The 18,294-nt window shown below is 32.6% G+C and overlaps 1 protein-coding gene and 2 long non-coding RNA genes across 3 annotated transcripts; 2 read left to right on the forward strand and 1 right to left on the reverse strand.

Annotated features, from left to right (window-relative positions):
* Window positions 1-924: 924 nt before the first annotated feature.
* Window positions 925-2,942, reverse strand: LOC117931787 (UV-B-induced protein At3g17800, chloroplastic-like). Its single transcript, XM_034852854.1, has 3 exons — window positions 2,751-2,942; window positions 2,164-2,450; window positions 925-1,928 (listed from the first exon to the last, which is right to left on the reverse strand). The coding sequence occupies exons 1-3, from the start codon at window positions 2,859-2,861 to the stop codon at window positions 1,091-1,093; spliced, it is 1,236 nt and encodes a 411-aa protein (XP_034708745.1). The 5' UTR covers window positions 2,862-2,942; the 3' UTR covers window positions 925-1,090.
* A 6,742-nt stretch (window positions 2,943-9,684) lies between these two features.
* LOC117931788 lies at window positions 9,685-10,781 on the forward strand. Its single transcript, XR_004654091.1, has 4 exons — window positions 9,685-9,764; window positions 10,281-10,480; window positions 10,557-10,600; window positions 10,736-10,781. It is a non-coding gene; the product is annotated as an uncharacterized LOC117931788 (long non-coding RNA).
* Window positions 10,782-16,375: 5,594 nt separating this feature from the next.
* Window positions 16,376-18,046, forward strand: LOC117931582. Its single transcript, XR_004654069.1, has 6 exons — window positions 16,376-16,521; window positions 16,693-16,792; window positions 17,324-17,523; window positions 17,600-17,643; window positions 17,725-17,861; window positions 17,950-18,046. It is a non-coding gene; the product is annotated as an uncharacterized LOC117931582 (long non-coding RNA).
* Window positions 18,047-18,294: the final 248 nt, after the last annotated feature.

Genomic DNA, 18,294 nt, shown 5'->3' on the forward strand with positions numbered 1-18,294 from the left:
GCAATAAACATGGATGATTCAATAAGATTTATACGAGACAAATGTAACAAATGGATTTATTGCTTTAATTGCAATAAGAAATTTAATCTTGGCAAGAGTGTAAAACTTGGGACTCTTTTCGGTTTTGATTGGAAAAAAACTATAAAGGAATTTCTAATTGATGAGCAACACTTTTGAATGTTAAAACCATTGTTTTTGGAACCAGAAAAATATAGTATTTGATAAAGGGTTAAAACCAGACCAGACATTGAAACAAAAAAAAAAAAAAAACATAAGAAGTGTTTGACACAATCAACACCATGAACTTTGTGGCAGGTTCCCGACGGTGTACTGATCCTGAATGCCAATAAACGCCCCATAGTTTCAGGAAGGGCCTTCACAATCTCCTCCTGCTGCAGTAAGATGCTGACCACAAAAAAATGAGCTCAACTGTAGGGCCTAGATCACTCTTACATGAGCATAATGCAAAAATTAAATAGCTTAAATGGAGCTTAAGAAACTTAAAGGTGACTGAAGAGCTTGTAGGAGCACATGCCATGGTGGGGCTTCATGAAACTCAACTTCCTATTAGCTAAGGATAAAGGTTATGCAATTTTGTACTTATGCACAAACCCTTGCTAGCAAGATGGGTTATCTAAAATCTTTCAAAATTCCTACTGGTAAGGGGCAAAGATGTACCTTAAACCCAAAACCCCAATACCACCACCTGCCAAATCATTAACCCCAAGTGGAATTGAAGATAATAGAGAGGCAACTTTTCCTAGATGGAGAGGAAACAGTCGTTGGTCAATGTAGCCTGGGATTCAGGACGTGTTTATATGGCAGACCATAGATTTGTTATATGTATATATACAAAGAGAGAGAGAGAGAGAGAGAGAGAGAGAGAGAGAGAGGAAGGACTAGTAATAATAGTATCTAGCATACTGAATTTCACTTTCGACTCTAGGATAGTGGATACCAAAATCACAAATTCAACTGTTTAAGATCCTTAACAAATTAAAATTGCGTAAATATATACAGATCAATTTGCTGGTCAGTTAATGACATCTTTACCAAGATTATTTCTGGCATGGACTCAAGCAAACAGAAGTTAGTTTACAATAAAATGTAACCTAGAATCCACAAAGCTCTCAACATCCCAGAGAAAAGAACCAAAAGTCAGAGCCTCCAAAACAAGTCTCTTCAAACCACCAAAGCTCATCTTGATGAGTTCATCCTCGGAAGAATCCAAGGTCCACATAGGAATATTGGGAATTATAGCAACGTCACGTCTTCCAAACAATGCCTGGGTGTGCTTCTGAATGATGCTTACAGCCTCCATGGATCTTATAGTTGTATACCTCATTAGTGTTTCTGCATCAATCGACTTCACATAGCTTCCAAGTGAGGACGGTTTTTTCCAATGACCAAAAGAACCGATGGTCAAGCCACCAGCCCAACATGAGACCTCAGGCTGGGATTCTAGACTTTGGACAGAGTCATCACTACCAAAGGGCGACATCCCCATAGCTTCCTCAACATAACCCTTGTCTCCATCCAAGGCATATGGAAGGATTTTCATTGTCTTCTCAAGCTGAAACCTCTCATCTACCCTCTTAAGGAAGTAACCATACATCACAGACGCGGCATACACCTGCCCAACCCTGAGTTTGCTCATCTTAGCCACTGAGGTTGAATCACCAAAGCGGTTTCCCAAAATGAAAGCTAGGTGGTTCTGGATCATCTCAGTGGCTTCAGGAGAGTGAAGCTCCCCAAGGTCCCTATCCAGGCTTGGCCAATTGTCTACTCGGCCAGATGAGCCCAGGGAAGAGGGGCTCATTCTGGGTATCAAAGGAACATTGGCATCCACAAATTTCTGCACAACCAATACATACAAGATTTCTTCAAGAGCTTTTTTCCTTTCATTAGCCTTAACTTTTGCAATCCTCCTACAAAGGGAAAACCCAACAAGAGTTATCTTCTAACGTATTTAAATTCTTGAAACTAAAAATTGAAAATTTTGGTTCACCAAGAAAAAAACAAAAATCAATCCAGAGATTTACCCATACTACTTGGAGCTAAATATAAGAATATATAAGCCTTAAAATTATTTTCTTACTTCTGTTTTAAGTTTTCTCAGCAAACAAACATAGCTTATGTTATGCGGCTGGGTCTGATACTAACCTGTATAATAATAACTCAATGCCAGAAGCTGAAGACTCTTGCTTGTGTCCCTCAGCATCACGGTCTGTTTGAAACTGTTCAAGCTGCCGTTCAACTGCAGCAGGCACGAGATGTGGGTGGCTTATCAAGATCTCAGTCAAAAACCGACCAATTGGAGATTCCAGGCGAAGTGGGGCGATTGGAGCTGCGGACTCATATGAGTCGTTGTCGACAGTTGCTGATGCCCTAACCATTGTCTGCTCCTTCCATCCAGAAGCCATTTTCCTATGTCCAGGCCTTGAGTGAGACTGCCATTCACAAATTAAACCAAAAATCAACCAAACAAATCAATCTACAGGCCCAAACTGTTCAAAATCTACGCAACAGAAGCCAAAGCATAAACTTATTTTATTGGAAAATCCCAAACAAACAGAAAAGCAAAAAAGAAAAACCGGTACAATTCTGAAATTTCAAGTAGTTTGGTCTCTGCCCAAGCTTTTCTCAGCAAGCAGAATGATGGGTATCGATCAAAATCTTAGCCAACAAAATTAAAATTGATCAACAAACAATTACATATGATTTCAAAATGCAAAAGACCAATTCGGTACCTTCAAATTAAGGTATCCATTGACATTGAAAACAGTCGATCTAGAACGGAAATTGGTAGCTCTGGAGAATCCTAAGGAAGATGGAATAACAGTGGCAATGGCTGCTTCCATGTTGTTCAAAGCCGGAAAAGAAAATCATAAACCCTAGACCCAAACATGAAACAAATCCCGGGAAGGAGTGATGGATTGGGTTTTAAACATTGGAATTTATAACGGTTTGGTTAAGATACAGTTTGAAAATTTTGAATATATATATGTATAGATAATGATAAAAAATGATTTATCAGATTATTTTTTTAAAAAAAGTGATTTAAAATTTGGATTGCATGATAAAATAAAATGTTATTTAAAAAAATAAATATTTAAAAAGCTATATGTGCAACCGTGTTGTTTTGAAAAATGTCTTTAATTTTACAATTTATCTTATCAATTATTTTTATTTAAAACTTATATTATATAAAATATTTAAGAATTTATTTTTTATTTATTGATATTTAAACTATTTGTCGATATGTTCATGAGTGTTTGTTAAATCAACCTAATAACTTAAAACCACTTAACAACTTAATTTAAGTCATTAAACAAATTAAGGATGTTTGCTAAAATAATTTAATAATATGATTTAAAGTAAAAAACAATTTTAAGGTAATAAGTTAAAATTATTAACTTATTCTTAAATTCATATATTTATTTTATCTTTTTACCTTATTTGTTATAATTACCTCTATAATCTTTTTTGCTATTTCATAACCTTTATTATTACTCGATCTTTTTTATTCTAATTATAATTTATAAAAGTAAATATATTAATTTGATGAGTTGGAATAAGTTTTAAGTTAGGTGATGTTTGTTTTTTTGGTTTTTTGCTGAAAGCAATTTGTTTTCAGAATTTAAATTATTTGTTTTTCTACTTTTTCATGATTTATTATAAACTTTTTACTAAATATAAAAAACCAAAATATGTAGCTTTTTCTAAATAGAAAAAATAACATATTGGTTTTTCTTTACTTTTTAATACTTAATAGAAATAAAATACTACAAAAACAAACAACCTAATATTTAACACTATTAAACATTAATGTTCTATTTAGGATTAAGTAAAAAAACAAACACCACCTTAATTTTATCAAACAATCTTAATACTTAAAATAAAAATTAAGTAATAAGTTTTAAGTCAATAACATAAGTATAATTTAATTTAAAATCAACTTAAATTATTAAGTAATAAGTATTTAGTTTTATCAAACATCTCTTTCATGTTATTCTTAAAAATTGTAAAAATTAAGTTTAAGTTATTTTCATATTAATCATATTAATTAAATTACAAAAAAATCTTGAGCCTTGACTTTATCTATACCTTTATCATAAATTTTTAAAAGAAAATTAATGGATTAATATGGGGAAAGTTAAATATATATATAAGGATAAATCACCAATTTTTTTTAGTAAAATAAAAAAAAAGAAGGAATATTATTGTGATGTGGAATCTTTTGTAATTATCTTTAAATAAAATTAGTGTGTTGAGCAAAAATTAAATGTAAAAAAGGTAAATCACTGTGTAAAAATTGCCGAAATATCCTTATTTTATATTTAATTTTTCATATTTACCAATTAATCTCATCATAATAATTATAAAAATTATATATTTGTCACATTAATATTTCCATATTAATGGCATTAATTAAATTACAAGAAATTCCTTGAGCCTTCACTTTTTTCTATACATTTATCAGCTTAATCTTTTTAATTTAATTTTTTTTAAATATTAAAAAAATATATTTATTGGTGGATAGGTGTGAACCCACATTTTCCACGTGCATCCTCATTCCATGGAGACTCGTATTTTGAAATTTTGATTTTTTTTTTTTTGTAAAAATTGTGTTCGGGTGGTCACTTTTTTTTTTTTTTTTATATATATATAAAGAAAAAGGAAAAAAAAATCACTCTTAAAAGGGAAACATAAGTATAAGAAAAACCAAGTTTGAGTGGCGGGTTAAATTATTGAGAAGGTACCATAATAACCCATTACACCCTTTTTAAGTCTTAAAATTAGGTTTCTACTAATTAAGTTAATTAAGTTAAGGCAAGTACAACAATTGATTGGTTGATCGAATACCAAGAAATATTAAGATATGCTATGGTTGAGAGAAACATAAAAAAATAATCAATGAGATGAGTAAAGATCAACAAGTACAAGACAATTAGAATCACCAATAAAATGGCAAAAATCTCATACATGGCTCCATCAATGTCCAATTTATTTTCATGAATTAATTCTATAAATTCTATATTTATGATGATCATGGAGAAAGATCATAAAAATGCAGAGGAATTCCATTATTTTTGGAATTATGTAATTTATTCATGTTATTATATAATTTTTTTAACTTTGAAATATTTATAGAGGAGTTTTTGAAGAATTTTTAAGAAAAGGAAAATGAATTTTATTTAAAAAGGAAGATGAAAATCAAAGAAAAGCAGATAAAAAACATCAAATGGGAGAGTACACCAAGAGGAGTGAAGGTGGTCATGCATGGCCATGCAAGAGTGCGGCCGCCTGTGTATTGGGAGGGATTATGCTGGCCAACATGTCTAAGCAAATGGAACCTGGAAGACCGGCTTGGTTTGAATCTCTATCACATCGAAAGTCTCACTTCAAATTCCAAAATTTGATGAGGTTTTCACGGTTTCACCCCTGCTTCCATCTTTGATACAAAAAAACATCCATAGTAGCTACAGTCTTCATGTCATCGTCAAGCCTCATGTAGAATGTCTTTCACCTTCGCAAGCATGCTTATCTCCTCGGGATGATCAACACAGTACTGCATGTGTTCCTTCAATTTTGAACTAAAATCCTTGTTAAGGCTGTTTACAGGAGCTGTGACAGTCTTGATCTTACCCCCATATCATGACACAAAGTCATCTCTGATGCGCTCCAGGAAAGCCATGGGAGTCATCATTCAACCTTGATCAAGCATCAGAAATAAGCCTTCGCTAACAACAGGTTTAGTCGACATCGCATTTGGAGAAGCATCTGGCTTTATCTCAGAACGCTCCTTCATTTCTGATTTTTCCAAACCATCAACAGCAATGGGTAGTGTCCGATCCTCATCCCAAGCTCTACCACTGTTTGCAGGCTTTAACATTTCCGTATTCCTGTAACAAATGAATTTCGCATCTGTAAAACACGTCGGAGGTCATCCCTTTCCTTCAGAATCTTTGAACAAGAGGGACGTCGAGCAAAGTAAACCTTTGCAAACCATGAACCAGAATCTCCAATGCCCAGAGATCACAGCAGAGAGCTATTGGAAATTAGACCAAATCTTTGTCGTTCTAGGGGCAGGAAAAACTCTCCTGCAACTGTCATGAACTGTCAAGCAGCAGAATGATCAGATGTAATCTTTGGATCAACCCAGCTAACTGTGTATCCCTTACAAAACCCTTCGACCATGTCAAAATAACTTTCTCTAACTTACTCTTCCCATCAACAGCATTCTCATCAGAATTTTCAGGATTTCCATTAGCTTCGTTCTTGTCTCCATCCAGTGAAAACTTTAGATTTGAAAATATATCCTGTATCTCTCTCAAGGAATACCCTGGTAAATTTGTATCTGGATTTTCAGTTCCTTCATCAATTCTTTGCCACTGTGGATGCCTTGGTTTGCAACTGACTATTTTGATTAGATAAGTCTAACAATGCTCTGGCCATGAGAAGAGATGAATACTTTTCAACCCATTCTTTGGGAGTGTAATCTTCCCATTTCTTTTCCATCTTCCAAGGTTCTCTCAAATTTCTGCAGTGCATTGACTGGTTCAGGAGCTGGTGTTCTTGTAGATTGGTCCAACTGCTTGAATCCTCAGGCATTTTTTCTATACTTTCCAAACATGACAATATAATGCTTTCTTCATGATGGTGCAAGGAGTTATTGTATGGGTACTCAAAGAAGAAAACGAGGATTCGTTGAATGGCACCAGAGCTGACTAATTCCTTTTCTGCAATGTCATTGCCAGTTCGCAATAGTAGTGCAATAAACTCTACATTCTTGATCAGTCGACGTTTCCCGAGAGGAGGTCTAAGTTCACCAGGCGGCTGTGGGTAAAATTTTCTCATCAGATGACACATTTCAAAAGCATAAGCAAATCACTAAGTTTAGATAGCATTGCGTCAACAGCCTCAGGGTTGACAGAGATGTGTGATTTATACATGTGCTGATTCCGGATAGACTGACTGAAAAGAGAAGAAACAGCTCTTTTCGGATCCAACAAAGAAATACAAATAGACGATGAGCGGACAAGACCAGATTCAGTATGTGAATCTTCCCATGCACGATCAAATATCCTTTCAACAAAACTTGGACTGGAAAGTTTTGCAGCAGGAGCTGGAACTACAGATTCTTCCTTCATTAACTGCAACTTCTGATTTCCCATACGCTCTCTTGAACTGGGAACCTTCATGACTTCCAAATCCGATAAAGCTTTGGACGTGCCTCCTTTTGTTGCAAAAAGGTTTCACCAATGTTCCCTGTTGAATTAAGTGGGATGCCGGTAGCATTTCCTGAACTGCATAATTGCTGATTCGGCTGTATCAGGTTCTGAAGACATACAAATTGTTCCTCCAGTTCTTGCCAGTAGGCAGCTTTCTTCATTGGAAGCTCGTGGCCCGACACCACAGAAGAAACAAAATGAAATGACAAGCGTGAGGACTCCCACTGCCACGGGGCTCAGTCAGGAACGAGAGCCTGATGTTCTGGTTCAGTCCCTTGACATGTGACTGCATCCTCTGGTTTTCTACTTGCATCATCTGCAGGACCTTTCACCCTTTCAAAATTGATAATCACTGCCCATGTGGTCTGATCCTTGATACAGAAAGATGGGGAATTTTCCTCGACCCTTGTACAAATCGTTTGGGACCAATTACCCCTGTTTTCTTTTTCTGAGAGCCTAACTCTGTGAACAGACCAGCCAAACATGTAAGAAGATTCTCTTCTGGATACACAAGATTCTTGCTTTTAGCATAATATTCTACAACTGCTCATGAAACTGAACTCAGAAGTAAAGAGCCTGCAAAACACTGTGTTGATTTTCTTGCGACAATTCCTGGTGAAGAAATTAGAGCAAAACAAAATACACAGATCTTATGTGGTTAAGTAGATTGTTTACGTCCACGGGAATAGGAAGGAAAATTTTCACTATATCCAAATTTAGGGTTATATAAAAGGGTATTTATATTAACCCTTAGATATTGAAATTCCAAAAATACCCCTAAACCGTACCGTTTCGACATTTACCCCTTCTTTTCCATATATGTCTTTCACTCAATATGAGTCACATACTATAACATTATTGGATTTAATGAATACTTCCTCATAAGAGTTGATTCACTAAGATTCAATTTGATCCCTTATTGTGACATCTCTAGGGTTAGTGTTTGAGATTAGTATATGGCTTTATAGGTTGAAAACTGAATGCAAAAGAGTGTGATTGTCATAGGAACATATTGGATCCTACTTTCCTTGAGATTTGAACTTAGGAGTGAGCTTGTTTCTAGATAATTTTATCATTATTTGATCACTTCATATTCATAGTATGTTTTTCTACATTTTGAAACTTAAAAAGCTCTTCTTTCTAATTCAATTACATTAGGTTAAAAATAACATAGGATTTAGGCTTGAAATCTTAGATCTTTACACCATTAGGTATCACAATACCTGTCCCTATAGGATCGATCAAGCCACTATACCAATAGTTGCTTGTTCTTTTTAGTTGTTTTTGGTTGGGAGAACAACGGTCTTTGACCTTGGCTTACCAAGACCAATTTTAGAATAGAGTACTAAAGTTAGAATCAAACCAAAGAAGGTACAATAGTACTTTATAGATGTACTAGTGTTTTTTTGTCATCCCTTAATCACTAGTTAACTAAGCTTATCCTGTCATTAGATATCCTAAAGCCAAATCTATGAGAGAAGTGAGAACCTAAACGTTGTGACATACTTCAATTTGATGCATTAAATGGTAATTAAGGATCTGAACTAAGAAAATATTTTAGATATAATTTTGAGTTATAGAACTTAACTTGATCACGAATAACCCAAGGTCCTAAAAGGAAAATAAGTTTAAAAATCCATATTCAATTTCCAAAGGACTTGATCATAGAAGCTATGATTTATCAATGCCAATTATAAATCTAAGTAAACATTGTATTTTCATATTAATGATATTATTAAAGGATCATAGAAAGTTTCTAATTTGTATGGTTTAAATTATTTATTAAAGAATGGAAGTATTGAAATTGGTTTTATGAAAAGAAGATATCATTTCTAAAAGATTGTAAATTATTTTGTAACACAAATGCTAGACCAAAAGTACCTTGTCAAAACTTATATTTCCTTGAAACGACAATACAATATTCAGTGGAATGAGTAGTGAAGTATAACTAATTTTGGAAGGCGATGATATTTATTTTATTGTACTTACCCAATGAATATTTTAATGAAAATAATGCACTACATCCTTAAGATAGAGCAAAATGAAAATTGTAGAATATTTTATTACAGTTACCCAATAGGCGTTTTAATAAATTACTATGACACATTCTTAATATAGAGCAAAATAAAAATTATAGAATATATTATATTTTTTTTAAACTAATAGAACAAAATATTTGATCATTGTTTCAAAAGAAAAATAAAAGGTAATTTAAAAAATTCATGATCCAAACAAGGGATACATTTGTAATATGCTTTCTATTTGATATTTGCCTCGATGGCAAGGTGGTAATATAATATGAAGGTGGTTGAGCTTACTGATAATCTTGCATAACTGTATATAATCATCACTACTCCTCTTTCACGTTCATAATCGTCTTGCTTTCGAACAAATAACAAACTCTCGCTTTTTCTCACGTTCCCTAGAAAATTCAACCTGCTAGCTTTCACCAGTTCGAGACAATCTTATAATTTGAAGATCGTTGATTTCATATTCAACAATCTCCTGGTTTCTTTGGTCATCAATCCGGTAAAACTCTCCTAACCCTTTTCTTTCTTTCTGTATGGATCTATTTCTTCAAGTTCATTTTCTTTGTTTCCTATATAAGAATCATAACTGTTTCTCTCACTTTCTCTAGCTTTCGCTCACTTTCTCCAGAAAATTAAATTCAAGTTTGCTAGTTTTCAAGAATCTGATAACTTGGGTGTCGTTGATTTCACATTCATAACTGTTTGGCTCTCAGTTTCTTGGTTAAGAATCTGAAACTCAATTTCACTTGGAAGTTATTAATTTCCTTCTTTTTTTCTAATCAGATTCCCTTTCCACGTGGAAGTTGTTGCTTTCTAATTAAAAACAGGAAAAACAGGAGCGATTTTTGGTTTTCTAAAACAAAATAACTTCCCCTCCCTCCCTCCTCTCTCATTTTGGTTTCTTTCATTTTCTTGGGAAAATTTAAGCTGTTGAGTGGTTTCATACACCTTGAAGCCTTCTTCATAAATATCTGGTATTATTCTTTCTTTTCCTAATTTGCAAATGATACTGCAGGATCCATCAAGAAGAGTAGCTGATAATCTCTGATATTCCAAGTTCCAATGGCGGAAATGCCTAACAGTGACCCTCTTCCACCAGCAACTGCACATATGCTTCAGGCTCTTGAAGCCTTTCTGGATACCCCACCACTTCCCTGTGTGTTCCGCTGTATCTTTTGCCATAATCCCATTGCTCAGGGCCATAACTATATTCAGGTACTTTTTCTTTTCTATTAATTAAGATTCACTTGCAAGATTTCATGCTTAATTAATTTCTTTGCTATTCTTGTAGGATCTTCATCCATTTTCCACGGCTCAGCTCCTCTTTGATAACGCGTAAGGTTCCAATGCTATCAGAACGCATTTTGATAGTCTTTTTAACTGTTCTTGATTTTTGATCTATTCTGATGTTCCAAGTGTGCAGTGCTGGTGTGAATATTAGAGAACATTACTCAGTGCTAGCATATGTAGGTGAATCTCCTGCAGGGAGTCTTGTGGATAAGGTTTATATCTACTGTATTTCATGTGGAAGCTGGCTTGGGTGGAGAATAGTAAGGATTTATATATTTAACAAATTAATTAATTTTCTCCTTGATTTATTTGATATTCAGATTGATAATCATGGCCATTTTGTTACAGATTCGGCTGCATGCTTACCACCCTGTAATCCGTGTAGGCCATTTTGTACTCGTATGTGGTGGTGATGTAGGCATAGAGGCTGTGTTTCCGATGTAAAGTTTTCTATACATTTCTGTTCAGTGTAAATGTTGTGATGTCGATGACTGTGAATGTAATAGCAATTGTTACTACTACTTGCTGAAGTATATAGTGTTGCCTCCTTTATATTAATCCCCTTGACAAGTGTGAGTAACAATTACAATTCATCAAAATTTGATAATATAATCCTAACTAGTTAAATCAATGTCATAAGGAATGTGTTTTACCTAAACAAATGTTATCTATCCAAAGACATTTGTTAAAATTTATTCCAATTAACTATATATTTCTATTATCTCTTTCTTGCGAATATGTGATTTTAATAATTTATTCGCTAAGGAATGTGATTTCAATGCTCATTTCTAATTTTATTGACCGAAAAAATTACTTTGGACGAGTATTGAGTAAAACCAAAGGTGGAGTTGTTCCCGATTAAGTGGGAAGTTCTGATGTATGCTTTGCATGATGATGATGACAAGCCAAGAAAGCTTCAAGGAAGCTATATATCCCTTAATTGTGAAATGTGAAAAGCTGCAACCAACTCCATCTCGGAGCTAGTTGAACTTCCACTTGGGCTTAATTAATTAGGAGCAAGTGGGCTTAAGATAATGCTTTGACTCATGGCAAAAGGTTACAATCAAAGAGAGAATGTAGACTATAAGGAAACCTTCTCATCGATGATGCCGTATGCCTCAATTTGCCCAATTCTCTTTCCCCATCCCCCCTTTGAAGTAAAAGAAAGCTCCTCGATCTATTTATAGGAAAATTTAGAGAGGATTTTACTTATTTGATATTTGAAATTCTTTTTAAATTTAAAAAATTAAATTGGAAGGCTTTAATCACAAACTTATTCTTGATTTTGGCAAATATGTCGTAAAGAATGTATCTTGATATGATTTGGGTCCCACTAAAATTTTGATATTTAGTCCTAAAGGTAGCACTACTTACATGAATATTATTTTTTAATATACTAGAGAAAGAGAAAAAAAAATTTCAAGAATGGAAATTAACATTTGAAAAAGAAAAGGTTAAATTATTATTATTATTATTTGAGAAATTCATCATATGATCTATTGCATCATTTAAATGACCACAAAATATTCTTTGAGTGTATTTTAGATGATATTTTTTCAAAAGTCGAATCTTGTAAATTCATCTTATTTGATGACATATATAAATTATCAATTACTTATGAATTGAAATCATATAAAAACCACTTTGGATATATAAGTTATGATGGTTTATATATCTATATTGCAAATCGAATATGTTTAGGTACAAAAAGTACTATTGTTATGTATGTTCTAGTAAAAAAAAAAACTACTTTGTGATGTATAACAAAAAGGGCTACTCACTCCAAAATAAAATTACTCGTCCAACTTTTTTTTTTTTTTTTGTTAATTAAAAACCACTTGATTTATTAAGATGATAAGAAGTTTTTAAAAAATTTATAATTTATGGATAAACTAAATCCTTATATTAAGCTAACTTAACTAATCTTCAGGGTTTTTTCCTTTTTTTTTTTTTTTATTTTATTATAAACATAAAAAAGTTTGATAGCTTATTAATATATTAAAAAAAGTAGAACTCATATGTGTTGTCTGTGCTCGCGAACCTGAATGCAAAATTATTCACCCATAAGATTGGAACTCATATATATGAAATAAAATTAATTAATTTGTGAGTTATAAAGCAATATATATGATATATCCTAACTATTCTCCACCCAACAAAAGTTTGGCATGAAATGCAATAGAGATGGGCAATATCCACTTGAGTTTTTATATTACTACCAATAATTATACCCAAAGTAAGGTCATATTACCACTACATATGTAGAAAATCAAAATTCATATAGGTCCACTTTCATCTTAATATGAATGCCATGTAGTCTTGAATTTTTGGCACAAAGCCAATAGCTAGAGATTTGAAAAAAGGTAAATCTTGTGAAACAAAAATATAAAACTTAAACGTTATTGATGTGGCACTGGACTATGTTGGAATGGTCATTGGAGGCAACATCTACAAGAACAGTAGAGAAAACATGAAATCTTGCAAGCCAAACTTTCATTACAAGTTATATATGAATCAAGATAAGACCAAAAAAGAAAAGGTCCAAAGAGAATCTAGTCAGTTTTACTGTAGGTTTTGATAGAAACAAAGGGTAGAAACTCTTAAGAAGCAACAAAACGTTGAGGAATCTGAAGTTATTTATTATTAAGCTTCAAAGCACTTATTTATACAACTAGCTTAAAACAGAAAAAAACATAAAAATAGCAACAAACCTGCTGCCTATAGATCCTTCCTAAAGAACAGAAACAAACCAACAAATACTTCCTAAGGAATAGGTAAATCTTCCACATGACTAACTTATTTTGACTACTTCCACTTCATTCTACTCAGCTCCATGTCAGCAGCTCCTAGGACATGTCATTCAACATTTACAACATCATATTCAACTCTAATGTATTTCCTCAATTGCATAATGTATTATTTGTCTCAATTATATGAAATTCTTCATCTATAGCTTCAAGCCAACAATCATCTTAAGCAACTTTCTTAAAATTTAATAAATCAAAATTCATCATTTTTTCCCTTGTTAGGTCCTTGTCACAACCAACCACATAATCATGCAAACATATAGGTAAAACATGTTGACATTATGGACACCTTGATGACTCTATCAGACATGGAGTCATAATTGGTGTACTAGTAGGATTCATACTTTGATCTTCACTTTGTTCTTCAAGATGAATATGTACACTTGATGGTCCTTTTTTATTAGAGGACCAGTCTCATACTAATTGCTCATAAAAAATCGCATCATGATTGACAATAACCTTCTTGGTTTGTGGATTGTACAATTTATAGCCTTTTGTTATAACAAACAAAAATATACTTTTCACCTTTATTTATTTATTTGCAATGCATCAAGTACATAAGCATATGTTATGCCACTAAACACCCTTAGATAACCAATGTTAGACTTCCTATGACTCCAACCTTCTTTTGGGGTTTTTGCATAAACACTTTTAGTGGAGCACCTATTCAATAAATCAATAAACCGCACAAGAAATTGTTTAGGCCCAAAAATATTCTAGGCAATTGTTTAAGTGCAACATGCACCTCACCATAACCATAATTATTCTATTTTTTCTCTCTGCAATTTTGTTTTGTTATAGAGCATACCTTGTGGCCAATTGATTCTTAATATCACATTTTTTTAAAAAAAAATAATCACTAATAGTATATTTAGTACCCTAATATATTCTCAAAATTTTGATTGTATATTCACTTTGTTTTTCCACATAAACTTAAAAAAATTTGAAATTTTCACATGCATCTCCTTTTTTCTTTAAAAACTAAACCCAAGCCTTCTTACTAAAATCATTAAAAAAATGTTAGAAAATACTTGTGATCTTCATTTGAGAGAACCTCCATTGGACGTAGATTTGAATGAATCAACTTGTGAGACATCCTAGCTCCCCATGATTTTTTTATAGGAAAATTATCTCTAAGCTTTTTTCCTAAAACCTCATTTGAAGAATTAATAAAAAGCGACTCAAAAACCATATTCTTAGTAGCAGGTAATTTTAGACTTTTAAAATTTAAATGTTCAAAATGTGAGTGTCATAACCAATTTCTATCATCAATTATAGAGCTAAAGAAAGGTAATTATCCACAATTAATATTTAATGAAAATAAATGATTTTATGTCATATTTACCTTTTCACTAGTCCTTTTTTTTATCATCATTGATGGTATAGATGCCCTTATAGATCTGCATATCATATTTGTTTTCTGAAAGTTTCCCCATTTTGATAGATTTTGATGAAGACATGGAACATAGAACAAATTAAAGATAAAATTTTAAGATTTATCTTTCAATTTAATGGAAATCTTACATTTACTCTTAACTGGTACTACTGATTCATTCCCAAATTTTACCTCTGAATTAAAAGTCTTCTCTAACTCAGAAAACATCTCTTTCCTACCAAACATATGATTACTATAGCCTATATAAAAAACCATATACTTTTTTTTTTCATCCCTTCCAGCACTATAAGCTGATAACAAGGTCTCTAAATTTTCATTTTTATCTTCTATAGCATTAACCTAGAAATTCCTCTCATCATATCTCCAAGCCCTACATTCTTACTTGTAATGACCATATTTTTTTCAATTATAATATTAAAAATGAGATTTATTATTTCTTTAAATTGAAGTATTACCTCTTCCTTCTTTTTAGCATGAGCTAGAATTTTCTTATCCTCTATTCTATAAATTTTAACCTTTTTTACTTGATTTAAAATTATTTTGAGACTTATTTTTTCTCCTCTAAGACTTACTTGGCTTTCTAGTGCTTCTTTTACCTCAATCTAAGACCTTTCATCTAAGTGTTATTCATGGGCTTGTAAGGAATCCATCAATTCACCCAACATCATAGTACAAAGATCTTTCAATAATTATTGTTACCTTGTACTCAAATTACATGGTTAAGATTTGACGAATTTTCTCCACAACTTGGAGATTTGAAACATTTTCACCATTAGATTTCATTTGATTAAGAAGAGTTAATGTTTGTAAAAAATAGTCAATGACTCTTTTTTGTTTTCAAAATCTAAAAAAGCCTGAATTGTTTTCTCAAAATCTATGATTGAGCCTTCTGCTCCTTCTCTACCCCTTTGTCGGTATTCAAAAGATTGTCACATGCACCTTTCTTCTGTGATTGCAATTGTAAATAGTTGTTTCTATCGACTAATAGATGCAAAGGTGCGAGCCTTTGAATTTTTCTTTTTGGAATTTTCCAAATTGTACATTTGTACTTGTGTGAGTTGTGCTTGATTTGTTGGTACAACAAATCATTGATTTACTACTCCCCGAATATCTCCTTGACATGACCATATAATATTCAGTGGAATGAGGAATGAGGTATAACTAATTTTGGTAGGTGATGATATTTATTTTATTGTACTTACCCAATGAATATTTTAATAAAATAATGCACTACATCCTTAAGATAGAGCAAAATAAAAATTATAGAATGTTTTATTGTAGTTACCCAATGGACATTTTAATAAAATACTATAATACATTCTTAATATAGAGCAAAATAAAAATTATAGAATATCTTATTTCTTTTATAAAAAAATAATAGAACATGATATTTAATCATTGTTTCAAAAGAAAAATAAAAGGTAATTTAAAAAATTCATGATCCAAGTAAGGGATAAAATTTTAATATGCATTCTATTTGATGTTTGACTCTAAATATAAAAACATGTGATGGCACGGTGGTAATATGAAGGTTGTTGAGTGTAATGACAATCTTGCATAAAACTGTTTAGAGTATATAATCATTACTATTCCTCTTTCACATTCATAACTGTCTCTCTTTCCCGCCAATATCAAACTCGCTTTCTATCACTTTCCCTAGAAAATTCAACTTGCTAGCTTTCACCCATCTGAGACAATCTTATAATTTGGAAGTTGTTGATTTCACATTTAACAATTTCTTGATATTTTTGGTCATCAATCCGGTAAAATTCTCGAAGCTCTTTTCTTTCCTTCTTTCTTGCTTGCTTGCTTTCTTTCTTTCTTTCTCTCTCTCTGGAGATCCATCTCAAGTAGTCCATTTTCTTTGTTTCATATTCAAGAATCTTAACTGTTTCTCTCTCACTTTCTCCCACTTTCGGTCTCACTTTCTCCAGAAAATTAAATTCAGAGTTTGCTAGCTTTCAAGAATCTGATAACTTGGAGGTTGTTGGCTTCACATTCAGCAATTTCTTGGTCTTTTTGGTCACCAATCCGGTAAAATTCTCCTAACCCTTTTCTTTCTTTTTTTCTTTCTTTCTGTAAGGATCTATTTCTTCAAATTCATTTTATTTGTTTCCTATATAAGAATCATAACTGTTTCTCTATCACTTTCTCTCGCTTTCGCTCACTTTCTCCAGAAAATTAAATTCAAGTTTGCTAGTTTTCAAGAATCCGATAACTTGGCTGTCGTTGATTTCACTTTCATAACTGTTTCGCTCTCAGTTTCTTGGTTAAGAATCTGAAACTCAATTTCACTTGGAAGTTATTAATTTCCTTTCTTTTTTTTCTAATCAGATTCCCTTTCCACGTGGAAGTTGTTACTTTCTAATTAAAAACAGGAAAAACAGGAGCGATTTTGGTTTTCTAAAACAAAATAACTTCCCCTTCCTCCCTCCTCTCCCATTTTGGTTTCTTTCATTTTCCTGGGAAAATTTAAGCTGTTGAGTGCTTTCATACACCTTGAAGCCTTCTTCATAAATATCTGGTATTATTCTTTCTTTTCCTAATTTGCAAATGATACTGCAGGATCCATCAAGAAGAGTAGCTGATAATCTCTGATATTCCAAGGTCCAATGGCGGAAATGCCTAACAGTAACCCTCTTCCACCAGCAACTGCACATATGCTTCAGGCTCTTGAAGCCTTTCTGGATACCCCACCACTTCCTTGTGTGTTCCGCTGTATCTTTTGCCATACTCTCATTGCTCTGGGCCATAACTTTATTCAGGTACTGTTTCTTTTCTATTAATTAAAATTCACTTGCAAGATTTCATGCTTAATTAATTTCTTTGCTATTCTTGTAGGATCTTTATCCATTTTCCACGGCTCAGCTCCTCTTTGATTACGTGTAAGGTTCCAATGCTATCAGAACGCGTTTTGATAGTCTTTTTAACTGTTCTTGATTTTTGATCTATTCTGATGTTCCAAGTGTGCAGTACTGGTGTGAATGTTAGAGAAGGAGACTATCCAATGCTATCATATGTAGGTGAAGCTCCGGCAGGGAGTCAGGTGGATGAGGTTTCTATCTACTGTATTTCATGTGGAAGCTGGCTTGGGTGGAGAATAGTAAGGATTTATATATTTAATAAATTAATTAATTTTCTCCTTGATTTATTTGATATTAAGATTGATAATCATGGCACATATGTTACAGATTCGGCAGTATGCTTACCACCCTGTAATCCGTGAAGGCCAATTTGTACTCACATGTGGTGGTGGTGCAGGCATAGAAGTTCTATTTCCGATGTAAAGTTTTCTATACATTTCTATTCAGTGTAAAAAAAAATTCAAATGTTGTGATGTCGATGACTGTGAATGTAATAGCAAATGTTAATCCCTTTGACGAGTGTGAGTAACAATTACAATTCATCAAAATTTGATAATATAATCCTAACTAATTAAATCAATGTCATAAGGAATGTGTTTTACTTAAACAAATGTTATTTATCCAAAGACGTTTGTTAAAATTTATTCCAATTAACTATATATTTCTATTATC

The sequence above is a fragment of the Vitis riparia genome, chromosome 15 (genome assembly GCF_004353265.1).
Source record: "Vitis riparia cultivar Riparia Gloire de Montpellier isolate 1030 chromosome 15, EGFV_Vit.rip_1.0, whole genome shotgun sequence".
In the NCBI taxonomy this organism is placed as follows: Eukaryota; Viridiplantae; Streptophyta; class Magnoliopsida; order Vitales; family Vitaceae; genus Vitis; species Vitis riparia.

Coding starts and splice junctions, on each gene's coding strand:
- LOC117931787 (XM_034852854.1), bottom strand. CDS start 2,861: ATGGAAGCAGCCATTGCCACTGTTATTCCATCTTCCTTAGGATTCTCC. Junction 2,451..2,750: donor ATGGATACCTTAATTTGAAG/GTACCGAATTGG, acceptor TGTGAATGGCAG/TCTCACTCAAGGCCTGGACA. Junction 1,929..2,163: donor ATTGAGTTATTATTATACAG/GTTAGTATCAGA, acceptor TTCCCTTTGTAG/GAGGATTGCAAAAGTTAAGG.